The 16,389-nt window shown below is 40.8% G+C and overlaps 1 protein-coding gene across 5 annotated transcripts in view; it reads right to left on the bottom strand.

Annotated features, from left to right (window-relative positions):
- The window catches only part of txndc16 (thioredoxin domain containing 16), a 35,719-nt gene that overhangs the window by 18,136 nt on the left and 1,194 nt on the right, over window positions 1-16,389 (bottom strand). For all 5 annotated transcript variants that reach the window (XR_009797449.1, XM_061837171.1, XM_061837158.1 and 2 more), the window contains 15 exons: window positions 15,815-15,986; window positions 15,648-15,730; window positions 13,732-13,805; window positions 13,521-13,595; window positions 8,205-8,326; window positions 7,012-7,102; window positions 6,738-6,885; window positions 6,098-6,267; window positions 5,948-6,008; window positions 5,356-5,491; window positions 5,133-5,279; window positions 3,539-3,598; window positions 3,226-3,430; window positions 1,390-1,526; window positions 1,124-1,208 (listed from right to left, as the gene is read on the bottom strand). Coding sequence is in view for 4 of the 5 variants with exons in the window: in XM_061837158.1 (XP_061693142.1) it covers window positions 1,124-1,208; window positions 1,390-1,526; window positions 3,226-3,430; window positions 3,539-3,598; window positions 5,133-5,279; window positions 5,356-5,491; window positions 5,948-6,008; window positions 6,098-6,267; window positions 6,738-6,885; window positions 7,012-7,102; window positions 8,205-8,326; window positions 13,521-13,595; window positions 13,732-13,805; window positions 15,648-15,730; window positions 15,815-15,986 (1,766 nt within the window). In the remaining variant the exon portion in view is untranslated. The remainder of the gene's footprint in view (window positions 1-1,123; window positions 1,209-1,389; window positions 1,527-3,225; window positions 3,431-3,538; window positions 3,599-5,132; window positions 5,280-5,355; window positions 5,492-5,947; window positions 6,009-6,097; window positions 6,268-6,737; window positions 6,886-7,011; window positions 7,103-8,204; window positions 8,327-13,520; window positions 13,596-13,731; window positions 13,806-15,647; window positions 15,731-15,814; window positions 15,987-16,389) is intronic.

Here is a 16,389-nt window from a genome sequence, read left to right as displayed (position 1 = left end):
TAAAGATGGATATGAAGGTGGTCATCAAAGATGTTAATCTCATCCTTTTTGTGTGTGTGTGTGTGTGTGTGTGTGTGTGTGTGTCCCCTGTTTGGCTGTTAGATCAAGGAGAATAGTGAAAAAAAAAAAAACGTGATAATTTCATCCGATACGGAAGCCTCAGTAACAAAGTTGTTATGCAGTACTGGATTATGACAGTATACGCTCTTCTTGCATTTGTTTAGGGAAGAAGATTGTTATTTTTAATCTATATTTTTGCTCGAGAAATGACACCCTGATATAGTTGTGTGTTCTGTTATACTTCTGTGAAGATCACAGATCACGTGTGTTTGTGTGTTCTTTTTCCTCAGAATTTAAAAAAATAGTTCAAATGTTTTATGATTCATAGTGATCATGGGCTTGTACTATTTTGGACTCTATTAAAACAAAGATAATCATCAAGTTGTTTTTAAGTCATAAAATATATAACTTGGTGTCCATATAGACCATAATTTTATTGGTCCAGCAAACTTGGTAATAGATTTTCCTCCATCTGGCCCCTGAGCTGGAAAGAGTTTGACACCCCTCGTCTAAACTGCAAAATGACTGCCAAAACCCTAAAATGAAGCTGCAGAATGGTGGCCAAGGCCATGCAGCAGAGATTAAAAGCACAGATTCCACTCGAAAAAGTGCTCGCTATGGTCGACCACAATACGTACTCCAACATGATAAAAACCCAGAACACATTTCTACAATGACCACTGCTTTGCTAAAGATGCTGAGCTTAAAGGCACGAGACTGACCAAGTATGTCTATTAGGATATTTTCACTTAGGGGTCCCCTCACTTTTGTTCCAGGTTAATTTGAAGGGACAGTAAAATTACAATGTTTGACAAGCTGTACACCAACTACTGTATATTGCAACAAAGTACTCTTTCTTCAATGTGTATACTCACTTTAGATACCTTTGGATAACAGCAGTGACCGAGTCCATAAAATGCAAGCATCAATAGTTCTTATCAAGAATGAACAGTAATGATTTTGTATAAAAAATGAGATTTTCTTCAAGATACTGTATTTATTTTACAGTGAAAAAGAAGAACTGGTATAACCTTGAACAGGAGGAACAATTCATAGCACGTACCATTCCTCTGCCAACACATCTGTCAGCATGGCGCTCAGCACCGTCCCTCGCAATGACTTTGCTACTTCATTAAATACTGGCACGCCTGCCAACACAACCAGACACAAGGCCATTGCATCACACTTCTCATGATCCATCTTTTGTTATCATTACAGTTATAAATCATGACATGGTTTAAACTTTTGTTTTCTTTTTTGAATGGATCATTTTATTTGCATTGAGTTCATGGTCATCTATACGGGCGATACGGACAATGACTTTATTACCTGAATGTGTGAGCCTCCTAAACAGTCCGACTACTCTATCAGGGTGGTAGCCTGCTAGCTCAGGATGAGGGCCCCCATGAAGGAATGATGTCACGTCTTGGTGAGTAGACAGTAGCTGGGGAGAGGCCAGACGGCTCCTGGATGAGGAACAATGGACAAAAACCGAGAAAGGTTTAGCACTCTGGGGCTCACCACTTCAGAACTGCAAATTCAAAACACTCTTTTATAGGGACCCCTCTTATGGGGCCTCGGAAGCGTCATCACATCGGTTGGTCACAACATTAAATACCAAGTTTGACCTGCATCAATCACATGGTGCAGGAAGTGAGCGGGCACGATTCCCAAAGTCAGAACGGTACCGCTGTTTTCTGGCAAACCAAAAACCCCTCCACTAACTTGTCTATCTTTGTAAGTTCACACACAGCTCAGCTCAAACTGTTTCCTGTGTGTGTTTATGTGGAGAGATGAAGATATGTTTAATGGTTCTCATCACAAACACTTTTTTTGTGGATTCATCATCTGTGTGGTACTTTATCACAGTTACAATGATGTCCAAGAAAAACATTCCTTCAGGATGTTTTTTTCTTTTTTGCTCAGCTTGCTTCATCCTATCTAAAGCTTCTGATAGCACTACAATATTTGGTCCATCTGCATGCACCACAATGCAGTTTTTGTGTTCATTAGATTTTAGTAGGCCTAAGAGCACATTTCAAACTCAAGGCCAAGGAAGCACGTATTATTTTGATTAAAAACAAAGGTAATCACTCTGCATTGCATTTGGACAATTTTAAGTGAAACAGTTCTCAACCCACATTTTTTGATTCTTGCAAAGATGTGACCCACTTTCATAGAGGTTGATTATTTCTTGTATATAAAATGCCTCAGAAAACATGTATACAGTATACTTTAATAACTGCTGTTTCAAATTTTTCGCACAGTCCAAAACTATGCATTATAGGTTCACTGAAGATTGCGAATGGTAGCTTCTATGTGTCAGCCTTGAGATTAACAAGTGATCAGTCCAGGATGTATCCCACTTCTTATCCTAGTTTTTTTGCTGAAATACACTCCTGCTACCCAGTCATCCTGACCAGAATAAATGTTAAGCGCAAGGTCTTTTTAGGTTTATTATGTAAACCGACAACTCAATCGACTACCATTTATTAAAAACGTGTCTTCTGCTCATTTATACTCCTTAGTACATTTCTTTCGGCTTTTCCAGTTAGGGGTCGCCACAGCGTACAGTCTCAGATGAACGCTCATATTTGTTTGGCACAGTTTTTACGCCGGATGCCCTTCCTGATGCAACCCCTCTTGAGGAGTAGAGGCCCCAGTGAGATACAAACTCACAACCCCTGGTTTACCAAACCAATGCTCTAACCACTGAGATACGGGGCCTCTTATTTATACTCCATGTAGACTGAAAATCCAAGATTAAGTTAATGCGCTTCTATTATTCATTAGAACTATCCGATTTCAAGAGTAAATTTAAAGCATATTTACTGAAATGTTTGTCATTATTATTAAGTATAAAGTTAATGAATACAATTCATCCATGATAATATTCTCACTCCAATAATTTATCAAGTAAAAAAGGACAACATGTGTTTTCATCCCACAACTGCTTACAGCCCCTGAGGTAACAATTTTATAGTTCCACAGTAACTGCTAAATATGTCAAATGTGGAATTAGCACAGGGGAGTCAAAATTTTCTCCTGCATTATAATATCTCATTTTTTAGTGTAAGGCTAGAAGCCAAAATCTCTAATCTATCATTTCACCATTTCCTTTCATCCTATATACAGTTTAAGCAAAGTAATACATTAGCCTCTTACAGCAAAATGAAGCGATGCAGCGGGTCATATCCCAACATTCCCAGGTATTTCTGAATCGGCTCCTGAGGGCGGAGCAGCAGGACACTTGGAAAGGTAGTAATTGGCTGGAAGGAGACTGGGAGAGAGCCAACTAGCTGAGCGGCGCAAAGGTCTGTCCATTCTCCACAATCCACTGTGCTCATGGTAACATCAGCAATGTCAGAATCTAGAATGTGACGGTAAAAAGAAGCTTCAGCATGGGGATGGAACTAAGCTCACCTGCATATATGCATTACGGAGTAAAAAAGGCATCATACTGTCTGCTTGTGATTACCTGAGAGCCTTTTTGCCACTTCTGTAAACGAGCTGAAGAAGGCCATTGAAATGGCATCCCCTGGTGGTAAAATTAAAAACTACAATTAATACAATTTACACACAGTAGTCTTTTATTATAGTAGATTTAATCAGTACTGTATTTCTGCATGTGGAATTGTTCTCCCTCAGTGACTCAAGGCATGAATGGGAAAAAGAATGGCTGATTTTCATCTTAGCCTGTTATTAACTGGTGATTGGTGACCTATGGTGGACAGGAAGTGCAAAAAAAAAATATTAAAACACTTGTACATCGCAGAAAATAAATTAACAAAAGCCAAAACACTTTTGTATAGCAGAAAACACATTTTAGAAAGCCAAAACATTGACAAAAGCATATAAACACACCCTTTCTTTAATTTGTTTTCTGAAATGTAAAAGTCTGTCACAATTTCTTATCTTGTTTTGCACTTCCACACCACCGCAGTTCCCACCCGATGGTCGTCTGCCAATTGTCCAAAAATCAGTTGGAATAGGCTCCAGCTTCACTACGACCCTGAACAGGATAAGTGATAGACAAAGCGTGAAAGGAGGGATGAGTTGATGGATATTTGGACTTCCTGTTCGCAGTTTGGGACACAGCAACATGGATTTTTATGAAACTCTGTTTAGGTGAGATTCATATAAACTATTAATGGGCAAACATTTATCTGCCCCCACAAATATCATATCCCTCACAAATCTTTACGGATTAGGTTGTTAATTTTTCTACACTATTTGTTATTATACGTAATTAATGGCGGCACGGTGGCTCAGCTAGTAAAACGTTGGCCTCACAGTTCTGAGGTCTCGGGTTCAATCCGGGACCCGCCCTTGTGGAGTTTGAATGTTCCCCCCGTGCCTGCGTGGGTTTCCTCCCACATACCAAAAACATGCAACATTAATAGGAAACTCTAAATTGCTCCTAGGTGTGATTATGAGTGCAGCTGTTTGTCTCCATGTGCCCTGCGATTAGCTGGCAACCAGTTCAGGGTGTACCCTGCCTCCTTTCCGTTGACAGCTGGGATAGGCTCCAGCACTCCCCACGACCCTCGTGAGGATAAGAAGCAAAGGAAATGGATGGATAATTAGGTTACACCCAAATTTGAAACTGGTTTAGATTTTACTTAAATGCTGCTTATGCACGAGTTTAGATTTGCCATGAGAAGTCCGAGTGTGGCACAGTGGGTGACTGGTTAACACATCTGCTTAACAGTTCTGAGGACAGAGGGATGAAATTCAGTTTTGCATGTGTGGAATTTGCATGTTCACCCCATGTGCAAACAGTTCAAGGTGTACCCCACCTTTTGCCCCAAGTATTCCTGTATCCATACACAGATTGACCTAGAGTCCTCCTCTCGACAAACTTTTTGTAACCACCCTGAACATCTCAGTCCTACTTTACTGGTTTGTAAGTCAAACAAATTGTATGAAAAAGGGACATTTAGAAAAAAAAGCTAGTGATGACCTCTTTTGTATAACTACATATGTTTCCTTCATCCACCTTTCTGTGAGTGAAATAAAGTGAACAATGTTCAAGGAAAATGCACCTGGACAGAGGCGGGACAGATACATACATTTGAGGTAGAAAAGTACCACCGTAAGGCCACTCTGAGCTATTGTGTCTGTGAAGTCATCAGATGTCAGTTGGGTAACAGAGGCCATCTGTTCCAAGTGGCCTCGGTTCGAATAGACAGATGCCACAATCTCATCGTCTAACTCCTCTGGAGGGGAAAAAAAAAAACCTCTCAATCTCCTTCCATGGTTTCTGTTCATCTATCTGAATGTCTTCAACATTACCATTAGACACATCTTCCTCAATATTACACTCTTCTTCTCCCAGCTCCTCATCTTGAATTTCATCTCCCTCGTTATGAAGGAAGAGCTCCAAGAGCTCATCCAGGTTGTCTAAGGTTAAATATTTCACCTCAGAACCCTAGAAGTAAGGATAACAAAGCCAGCAAGGCAAATAAAAAGGGTGCTGAGAATACATTGGTGCCTTGAAACAAAACTTAATTTGGTTCCGGGACAGTACATGAAACTTGAAAAAAACTCGTATTGAAGATAACCTTTGACTAAAATAAGACAAGGCTATATGGTGGTTTTAAATACAGGTGTAATTCTTGTTTTAAATTTAGTTTACCAGTAAAGTTCAACTGGGAGAAGCAATAAACACCTTGAAGCTTTTTTTCAAGAATTGTTTACTATCTCCCAGGGTGTTTGTTATGAAGGGAGTTCACCGCCACATAGAGCACTTGTATGTAGTATCTCTGCTACAAGTGAAAGCAAAGATCATCCGAGTGTGTCTAAAAAAAAACAACCCTAAATTGGGTCACTAGTATCACAGGGCACCACTGGACGCAGAAATATTTCTTGTAAACAATTACCAAACCTTGTCCGGCAGCCTGTAAGCAGCGTTATATTCCAGAGGTGTTTTCACCACAAGACTTTTCCTGATAAACATAGACAAATATCCACACCAATGAACAAATTAATTCAAATAAAATGAACAAGACCACAGATCAAGCGCATTGCATCTTACCTGTGCACTAGTGTCAGTAGGGCGAGGCCACGGAGCCTCCAGGCCAGAGTCTCGGCCATGTCCCGGTCCAGTTGCTCTGTTTCGGAATGTGAGAACAGAAAGACTTGGGGGGTCTGTTGGTAGGGAAACTGCGGTCTTGGAACAGCAGAGGGGTCTTCATATACTTCTGACTGGCGACACCAATGAAGCACCGGAAGACACAAAATATGCAAAATAAAATAATTTTCCATGGCACTTATTTTCACTGTGGTCGTGTGTGTCCCGGAGCTTAACCCACCTATTTTTGGGTGAAAGGTGGTGTACATCCTGAACTGGTCACCAGCCAATTGCTGGGCTCAGATAAACAACAATTCACACTCACATTCACACCAATGAGCAATTTAGAGTCATCAATTAACCTACCACGCATTTTTTTGGAGATGTGGGAGGAAACCGGAGTATAAAGAGAAAATACATGGATGGACGGAGGAGAACACGCAAACACCTCACAGGTGAGACCAGATTTGAACCCGGGACCTCAGGATTGTGAGGCAGACGTGCTAACCAATGACCCACCATGCTGCCTAAAATAAATTATGAGTCTTTTCAATATTTGTTGCTTTCCTTTGGTATTTTTTAAGAAGGGAAGTGGCCTGGTTACCAACAGCGGAGCCTCCATGAGTTGCAGGAAGGTGTGCAGGCTTAATGTTGACAATGGTGTCCTCATAGGTGTCAGAGGGCAGCGCTCAGAGTTGGGAGCCCTGCAGTGGAGGAACCACACTCGAGACACAGGAGATGCTCTCTGACCACTGAAAGGAAAAGAGAGAACCGCTGACAATCATTTTAAACAATTCATTTATGAAAATGTATGATGAAAAAGTGAATTCTTAAATATTTTAATCATTCACAAAGATGGTGAGAGAAGACAAACCTACCCTAAGTGCTTCAAGACAGGGCCTCCAGTTATGAGGATGAACTGGTATTTGGAGCCATATACATATGCTGTCTCCATTACTGATCTGTGTTCTAAAGTAAAGCAATCAGACACAATCGGTCAAGAATCCAATGGAATACAAATAGAATTAAATTAAGATTGACATGAGTGAAATATTTCTTTTGTCAAATCGATCAGAAGTAAATTTATGTCACTTGTAAACTGTGAATTGAATCGTGCCAGGCCACACTCTGTCTGTAAATACTTGTAAGTTTTATTTAACGTGTAAAAAATAATCCCAATTTATGTGCTAAATAGACAGCAGACCTCCTTCTTGACGTGACGTTTATGTCAATGTGTGAATGTCACATAGCTGTTCTCAAAATGAACTGTAGTAAATGTAGTGCACATGTACAGCAAACACCTGTTTGGATTAGATCACGCCGCATGTAAACATTTGACCAGAGCTCTTCAAATCGGAATGATTTCAATGAGAAAGACAAACAAAAGTCTCATGTAAACTGATTTTATGTCTTGAGACGATGGAGGCATAATCCTGAATCCTTACTTGGCACTATCGCTAATTAGCCACAACCAGCTAATTGAAGGGGCAGAGTGAATTGTTGCCCCAACTGGTTGGTTGCCTAGACCAGTAATTCCTCAAAAGTGTCCAGTGGGAAATTGTCCACTCGCACTTAAAACGCACTCAAAAATTATTCTCTACAAATAATCCATTTTTGTTTAGCTAGATTATCAATGCCAGTGACATATACTGTCAGTTCCGCTACAAGTGTAACCAATGGAAAGCTGCCTACCAGTAAAAAAGTACTGTGAACCTGAGATGGAAAGTCAATCAGAGCTCTTGCAAAAACATTGACCGTAGCAAGTACAACGATACAGAATGCTGTGACGAACATAGGACTAGTAAATCCAAATAAATATTAGGTAAACCTTTATTTCTGAATTATTTATTTACCATTGCTTACTGCTCTGAGTGATTTACAGGCTATTTCAGATTGTTTCATGTGCTCAGTAAGTGAAAACAATCATATCAGTCACGTGGGAATGTCTGCACACTGAACTAATTACCAATCATACAAAGATGGCTTATGAATGGTGTACTACTACAGCTGCAGATAAAGTCAGATACATGATCACACACTTGCATGTGCATTTGAGCTGTGATTTCCATACCTTGTGTGCCTAGACTGGTGACATAAGCCAGCACGATATCCTTTTTCCCCCTGAGTGACTTCTCCATCACAAAGAGGTCGGCGTCTGAATGCACATACTTGACCTCGTCGCGTAAAATAGCACTGAAAGGGAACATTTGAGTGTTCGTTCACCTAAAGCTGCAACTACGACAGAATCTTAAATGTGACTCTGACAATTGTGAGTGAAGTTGTGTCCACATAGATAGGTACTAGCTAAAAAGTGTTTGATTTTAAAGATGCCCGATGTTCACAATGTTCACTGTACTACTGCACTATCCATCCACCCATCCATCCGGTAATTGGTAATTAGACAGGTAACAGGTAATCAGGCAATTTCCTACAGCTTATCCAAGGTCAGGTGGCAAGGGCAGTAGCTTTAGCAGGGACGTTCAACTTCCCTCTCCCCAGCCACTTCATCCAGGTCTTCCGGGGGTATCCAGAGGCGTTCCCAGCCCAGCTGAGAGATATAGTCTCTCCAGCATGTCCTGGGTCGTCCCCAGCTGGGATCCCCCACGCCTCACGGAGGTATGAGCCCGGAATCACCTCACCATGGAGGTCTCTGGTCAGCATTGGAATCAGATATCCCACATTTTCTTCCGCTTATTCGAGGTCAGGTCACGCCAGCATTAACGGAACACGGAAGCCCAGACTTCCCCCTCCCCAACCACTTCCTCTTCCAAGAGGATCCCAAGCCTTTTCCGAGCAAGCTGGGGCACATCCATCTCTCCAGTGTGCCTTGGGGTGTCCCCGGATATCCTCCCAGTGGGACATGCTCAGAATACTGCACCAGGGAGGCGTCCAGGAGGCATCCTGAAACAGGTGCTCAAGCTACCTCATTTGGCTCCTTTCATCTGGAGGAGCAGCTGCTTTACTTTGAGCCCCTTCCAAACAACAGAGCTTCTCCCCCTATCTCTAAGGAGGAAACTAATTTCGCCCCCTTGTATCTGGGATCTTGTACTTTCAGTCACAACCCACAGCTTGTGACCATAGGGTAGGAACGTACATTGACTGGTAAATTGAGAGCTTTGCTTTTCGGCTTAGTTCTTCTTTACCACAACGGACCGATCCAAAGTCCACATCACTGCAGACACTGCTTCAATTTCCTTCTCGATCTCTCGTTCCATTCTTCCCTCACTCGACCCCAAGATACTTGAACATCTACACTAGGAACAGGATCTCATCGCCGACGTGGGGATTGGACGCCACCCTTTTCCGATTGAAGACCATGGTCTCAGATTTGGAGGTGCTGAGTCTCAGCCCCAGGCACTTCACACTTGACTGCTAACCATTCCAGTGTGAGTTGAACAGCACGGCATGATGAAGCCAACAGAATCACATCATCTGCAAAAAGCGCAGATGCAATACTGAGGCCACTAAACTGGACTCCCTCTATGCCTCGGCTGCACCTAGAAATTCTGTCCATAAAGATTATAAACAGAATGAGTGAAAAAGGGCAGCCTTGCCGGAGTCCAGCCCTCACCGGAAACGAGTCCGACTTATTGCCAGCAATAGTCCTCACTGATGGTGTAGTGGTACACACACCTGACTTTGGTGCAGGCAGTGTGGAATCGATTCCTGCTCTGTGAGGGTGTCGATATGTGCCTTGCAACTGACTGCCGACACGTTTGGGGTGTAGTCCACCTTTTGCCTGAAGTAAGATGGGATAGGCTTAAGCACTCCCACGACCCTTGTAAGGATAAGCGGCTTGGAAAATTAATGATTGGATGGATGCTAGTCTTAAATTCACATTGCGGATATCGCAGGAAACTGCATTTCCTTGTCTACAAACATTTCTAGTGAGGCAGTTTCAAACATAAATATGCATTCTTTGCAATTATCAAAAGCCTCGGGAAATTTTAAAAGAGGAACACATGTTGGTCATCTTGTTATAAAGGCAGTTTTATCCAACTCTGTTATCACATTTGGAACACTGGGGGGCAAAATGGAAAACTATTATATCAAAAAACAGGCAAACACAAAAAAGACTCAAAGAATTAAGAATCTAGTTACATCAAATAGATAGATACTAGCTGTTTGTTTATCGATTGGCAAATGAAGTAAATCAAGAAATACAAGATTGGTTCATCAGAACACTACACTGAATAAACCTGACTGTACTATAAAGGATGTTCAGACAGTGCCGAGGCCTGCCCACCCTGCACCTGTATAATCGCTCACAAAGCTAACTGCTAATGCTAATGAAAACCATCATATGTGACGTCAAGTTGCTCGCTATTCAGATTGCAATGTGGATTTTTTTGTTGTTGTAATAATTAATGTCCTTATTGTGTTGTCGTCGTCATTTCTCTGTACGTTAACAGTGGCTCGTGCAATGTATATGTTATTTAACTGTCACTGATTTATGTACTTTTATTTTTTTTTTTTTTTAAGAAAGTGTGTGAAAGAGCACTTGGTTAATTCCTTTACAAGAGTGCAATAATTGTCAAAAGATGAAAACAACTAACTACAGTATTGGAATAATGGCATGTTACACATTCACTTTTTATATAATGAGTAAGACTGCATTACAGTGACTTTTATTACTTTATTGTAGCGTAACCACAAGTGACGCAGACAGCTGTAAAATAAGAGGCCACAATTTTTGGTTAATGATTGCTATTGTCAAAGTAGCAAATTTTCAAGTCAACAGGTTCAAGACCAAGTGTAGTTATGAGTCATTGCTGATCAAGTGCAAGTCTTGTAACATATTCTCAGGTCAAATCTAAAGTCATAAAACTCATGTCTCGAGTCTGACTTGAGTGCAAGTCTTGTGATTGGAGCCCACACCTCTGCTGCAGCCACGCAGCACTCTCTCTTCAAATTCTCACTTGCAAAACAAACTTAAAAACTTTGATATCTTGAAAATTTTTTAAGTCTAGTCATTTGTATTTCAAGGCATACCGTCTGCATATAAGCCATGTCAGCCATGTGAGGAACAGCAATATTTCAACAACATCAACCGTTTTATGCTCTCAATTATGCTCTGCACAAAAGATGAACTCCGCACAGGTGGCGACCAGCCAATTGCAGTGGCTGTCTGGCAAATACTGACTTTCGCAAGCCCTGTCGAACACACCAAGCTGCATGCACAGCTGTGAGTGACTTTCCTTGATGGTCTGGAATAATAAAATGTTCATATTCTGTATGTGTTTTGTATTTTACCGAATAATGTGCTCATAATAGTTGTCATTTTTTTAAAACTCTACACTTTAAAGTGATATTTTGCAGTTATAAACAGTTTTTCTACGTTGAAGTTTTTTGTGCATACAATAGTGAGTTGCACTCCATGCATCACTGAATCAGTTTCACTGTTTTTCGTTTGTTTATAAATTACTTTTTACCCGTTTGGTTGTCTACCTTATGTTGCTTACCCGTTTGGTTGTGTACTTAATGTTGCCTGGCCGTTTAGTGGCACTACCAGTCATGTTTACATTGGCAGTGACAACAACTGCACAAGCTAAGTAGTGGGACACACTGCCAATTACTGTGAATGGGTTTATTTATTTATCTACAGTATTATAAAACAGCTTACAAGAGGAATTAACAATTATACTGTAATTCTTTCAAGTAAAATTTGTTCATCTTGTACTCTGTAATTGTTTTTCTGAATGTTATCAGGCAGAGATGCAAGGAATGATTATGATGAACACATAAAAAAATATTTTTACATTATACTCTTTACAGATTAAAATGAAACACTATTAACTAAAATGCCTCTGGTTACAGGGTAGATTTAAAAAACAAGTCGTTGGGTGTTAAAATTTAAGTTAGGACAGTTGTTAAAAAAAAATTATAGTTGGGTGAAATGTGCCATGTACAGTGCTGTGAAAAAGTATTGCTGATCCACTGTGCCGCCCACTCAGAGACAACCCACGGAAATACAAAATGCAGTTTCTAAATTATGATTTTATGTACCAAGAGGGGAAGAATTACAAACCCATCTGGCTCTGTGAAAAAGTAACCCCCCCCTTCCCCCCCACCCAAAAAAAATATCCCTTCATTCTAGCTACTGTTACTAATCACAAATTTTGGGAAAAGTGAGTTCAATCTCACAAGCCACACCCAAACCTGATTATCACTATACTTGTTTAATCAAGAAACCATAGAAATAGAATCTCTCAGAGAAAGTGAAGTAGGCTACAAGATCTCAGGAACCAATCTATCATGCCACAATCCAAAGAAATTAAAGAAATGAGGAAAAAAAGTGATTCAAATCCATCAGTCTGGAAAATGTTACAAAGCCATTTTTGGGGCTCCAGCGAACAATTGCCAGAACCATTATCTACAAATGGAGAAAACTGGGAAGAGTAATAAGTGGTAAGTGCATGACCAACTAAAATTACTCCGAGTGCAACGACAACTCATACAAGAGGTCAAAAAAGAACCTCAAACAACATCTGAAGACCTGGAGGCCCCGCTAGCCTCAGTTAAGGTCAGTGTTCATGACTCTAGAAAGATACTGGACAAAATTGGCATCCATGGGAGAGTTCCCAGGCAAAAAAAAAAACATACAAAGGCCCATCTCACATTTCCAAAATACATCTTGATGATCCTCAAGACTTTTGGAGAAAAAAATTTGTGTACTGAGGAGTCAAAAATGTAACTTTTTGGAAGGGGTCCGCCCCGTTACATCTGGCGTAAAAATGACACAATATTTGAAAAAAAAAACATTATGTCAACAGTAAAGCATGGTGGTGGCATTGAGATGGTCTGGGGCTGCTTTGCTGCCTCAGGACCATGACAACTTACAATTTAATGAACAATGAATTCTGGTGTGCACCAGAAAATCCTGAAGGAGAAGGTCCGGCCATCAGTTCATGCCCTCAAACTAAAGCACTCTTGATTCATGCAACAATCCGAGAGCAGCTCTATCGCGCCACATAAACCAAGATATGCGCCTGTTTTTTCTTTTCATATCTAGAATTTTCCTTTGTAACTAAAGACAATATTTTTCCGAGGCGTTTCTTGACCCAAATATTTCATTACTAGAGATGTTCGAAACTAGAGGTGCCACTGTACTTTTTCACGGCACTGTAAAATAAAACTGAACAAAATTGAATTATGATAAAACAATTTAATCGCAATTGCAAGAAAGAATGGCATTATCAAGTACTGTATCAGTATTCAGTAATGAGGACTACTCAAATCAAAGTACTTGTAGTCGGTCTGAAAACAACGGCATTGGACAATTTATGAATCAGTCTGATCTATCTATGTCAAAGTAGAAGTGGGGAAGATGTCGAGCATTTTTTTGTTTTTATAAATACTTAGCCTAATGGAGCATTTGCTTACTTACAACAAGACTTCAGAAACAATGGAGTTGACGTCAAACACCGTGTCCAAATCAAAACTCAAGAACTCCTTACCATTCCTTCAAAGAGAGAGATTTGTGGTTTCAAAAAGAAAAATCCAACATCACCAATGAAATAAATCATTTTTCTCTACTAGGAATACAGCTCTAATTACTCATTTACCGTACTGGGTGCTCAACCTCCCACACTACATACCTGAAAAGAAAAGCTGTGTGTTCCATGCTTTCTTTCGTACAGTATGAGGGAACAATTTCCTTTTTGCAGTTGATCTACAAAAAAAAAAAGGAAAACCATCATGAACCAACTAATACTGTAATCCTATACTGTAAATTCAAATGCAATTTTAGCATTTTTCCTTTCGGCTTGTCCCATTAGGGGTCATCACACTGCATCTTCTTTTTCCATCTAAATCTATCTCGTGCATCTTCCTCTCTAATCCCAACTGCCCTCATGTCTTCCCTCACCACATCCATCAACCTTTTCTTTGGTCTTCCTCTCGCTCTTTTGCCCGGCACCTCCATCCTCAGCACCCTTCCACCAATATACTCTCTCGCCTCTGAACATGTCCAAACCATCGAAGTCTGCTCTCTCTCACCTTGTCTCCAAAACATCCAACTTTGGCTGTCCCTCTAATGAGCTCATTTCTAATCCTATCCAACCTGTTCACTCCGAGCGAGAACCTCAACATCTTCATTTCTGCCACCTCCAGTTCTGCTTCCTGTTGTCTCTTCAGTGCCACCGTCTCTAATACGTATATCATGGCCGGCCTCACCACAGTTTTGTAAACTTTGCCCTTCATCCTAGCAGAGACTCTTCTGTCACATAACACACCAGACACCTTTCGCCAGCTGTTCCAACCTGCTTGGGACCGTTTCTTAACTTCCTTACCACACTCACCATTGCTCTGGATTGTTGACCCCAAGTATTTGAAGTCGTCCACCCTCGTTATCTCTTCTCCCTGGAGCCTCACACTCTCCCCTCCACCCCTCTCATTCACGCACATATATTCTGTTTTACTTCAACTAATCTTCATTCCTCACATTTACAGTGCATGCCTCCACCTTTCTAACTGTTCCTCCATCTGTTCCCTTCTTTCACTGCCGATCACACTGTCATCTGTGAACATCATGGTCCAAGGGGATTAAAGTCTAACCTCAACTGTCACCCTATCCATTACCACTGCAAACAGCAAGGGGCTCAGAGCTGATCCCTGATACAGTCCCACCTCTCCCCTAAATTCTTCTGTCACACCTCCCCACTGTTCTGTTGCCCTCATAAATGTCCTGTACTATTGTAACATATTTCTCCGCCACACCAGACTTACACATGCAGTACCGGAGTTACTCTCTTGGTATTCTGTCATAGGCTTTCTCTAGATCCACAAAGACACAATGTAGCTCCTTCTGACCTTCTCTGTACTTTTCAATTAGCATCCTCAGGGCAAATAATGCATCTGTGGTACTCTTTCTAGGCATGAAACCATACTGTTACTCTCAGGTATTTACTTCTGTCCTGAGTCTAGCCTCCACTACCCTTTCCCATCACTTCATTGTGTGGCTCATCAACTTTATTCCTCTATAGTTCCCACAGCTCTGAGCATTGCCTTTATTTCTAAGAATGAGCACCAGCACACTTTTCCTCCATACCTCAGACATCTTCTCACCTGGTAGAATTCAACAAGTTGATCCAAAATTCAACATCCACCTCTCTAAATTGCTTCCATACCTCCACAGGTATGTCTTCAGTGCCAATTGCCTTTCCATTTTTCATCCTCTTTAGTGCCTTTCCAACTTCTCCTTTCAAGTAATTGCCACTTCCTGGTCCACCACACTTGCCTCTTCTACACTTCCTTCGCTCCCATTTTCCTCATTCAACTCCTCAAAGTATTCTTTCCACCCATCTAGCACACTACTAGCACCAGTCAACACAGTTCCATCTCTATCCTTAATCACCTTTACTGGCTGCACATCCTTCCCATCTCTATCCCTCTGTCTGGCCAACCTGTAGCGATCCTTTTCTCCTTCTTTAGTGTGAGACCTGGCGTACATGTCCTCATATGCCTCGTTTAGCCTTTAATCCTCGTATTTAAGGGTCATGAAATTATGTTTTACCTTGCCTACGAGTATTCCATAATCTTTCAGAACATCTGCAGACTTTTTCAATTCCCTCAAGAAGAGAGAGATGGTTGGAGTGACTGAAGACAAGGGAGAACAGGAAGAAATGATTATTTCTTGGCATTCGGGATTGAGTAAGTTGGTTTAGTGTGGTACTGCTATACCTTGATTCTCAAAATACACAAAGACCATCTTCCCAGAATTTACTTTGTCATAAAAATCAACAGCCCTGAATTCCAACATCAGGCCTGATGTGTTGAAAATGTTTGTGCATCCACCAGCACTCGTGCACAGGAGGAAGAAAGTCATACACTTCCACATCATGGACATGCAAGGCTGTGGAAAAACAGAAGAGACAAAAGAATTAAAAGTACTGCGCAGGAAAAGGAATGAACGCCATAAATCACATTTTTAACTGTTACTTTAAATGGTAGATATGAACAGTATTTAGTGGTCTTATTTCTATTTTAGGAATATTGTGATTACCGTCAAATTATTTAGATAAAGTACAAAAAGTGGATTCCAAAGCTGTTTTGGACCAGTACTAAAAGAAAGGAAAGTACAAAAGTAATAACAACCTAAAGAAAAAGAAATAAGAAACAAAAAGTGTCCAAGTGAACGAACGAAGGGGAAATTGAAAAAAAGGTTGATGACAGAAAGGAAGGTAGGATGAAAGGAAGGAAGTCAGGACGGACAGAAGAGATATGAGATGGAAGGGCAAAAGGAGAAAAGGAAAGAA

The sequence above is a fragment of the Syngnathoides biaculeatus genome, chromosome 2 (assembly GCF_019802595.1).
Source record: "Syngnathoides biaculeatus isolate LvHL_M chromosome 2, ASM1980259v1, whole genome shotgun sequence".
In the NCBI taxonomy this organism is placed as follows: domain Eukaryota; kingdom Metazoa; phylum Chordata; class Actinopteri; order Syngnathiformes; family Syngnathidae; genus Syngnathoides; species Syngnathoides biaculeatus.
The sequence above is the reverse complement of the archived record's forward strand: the minus strand, read 5'-3'. Positions and strand labels throughout refer to the sequence as shown.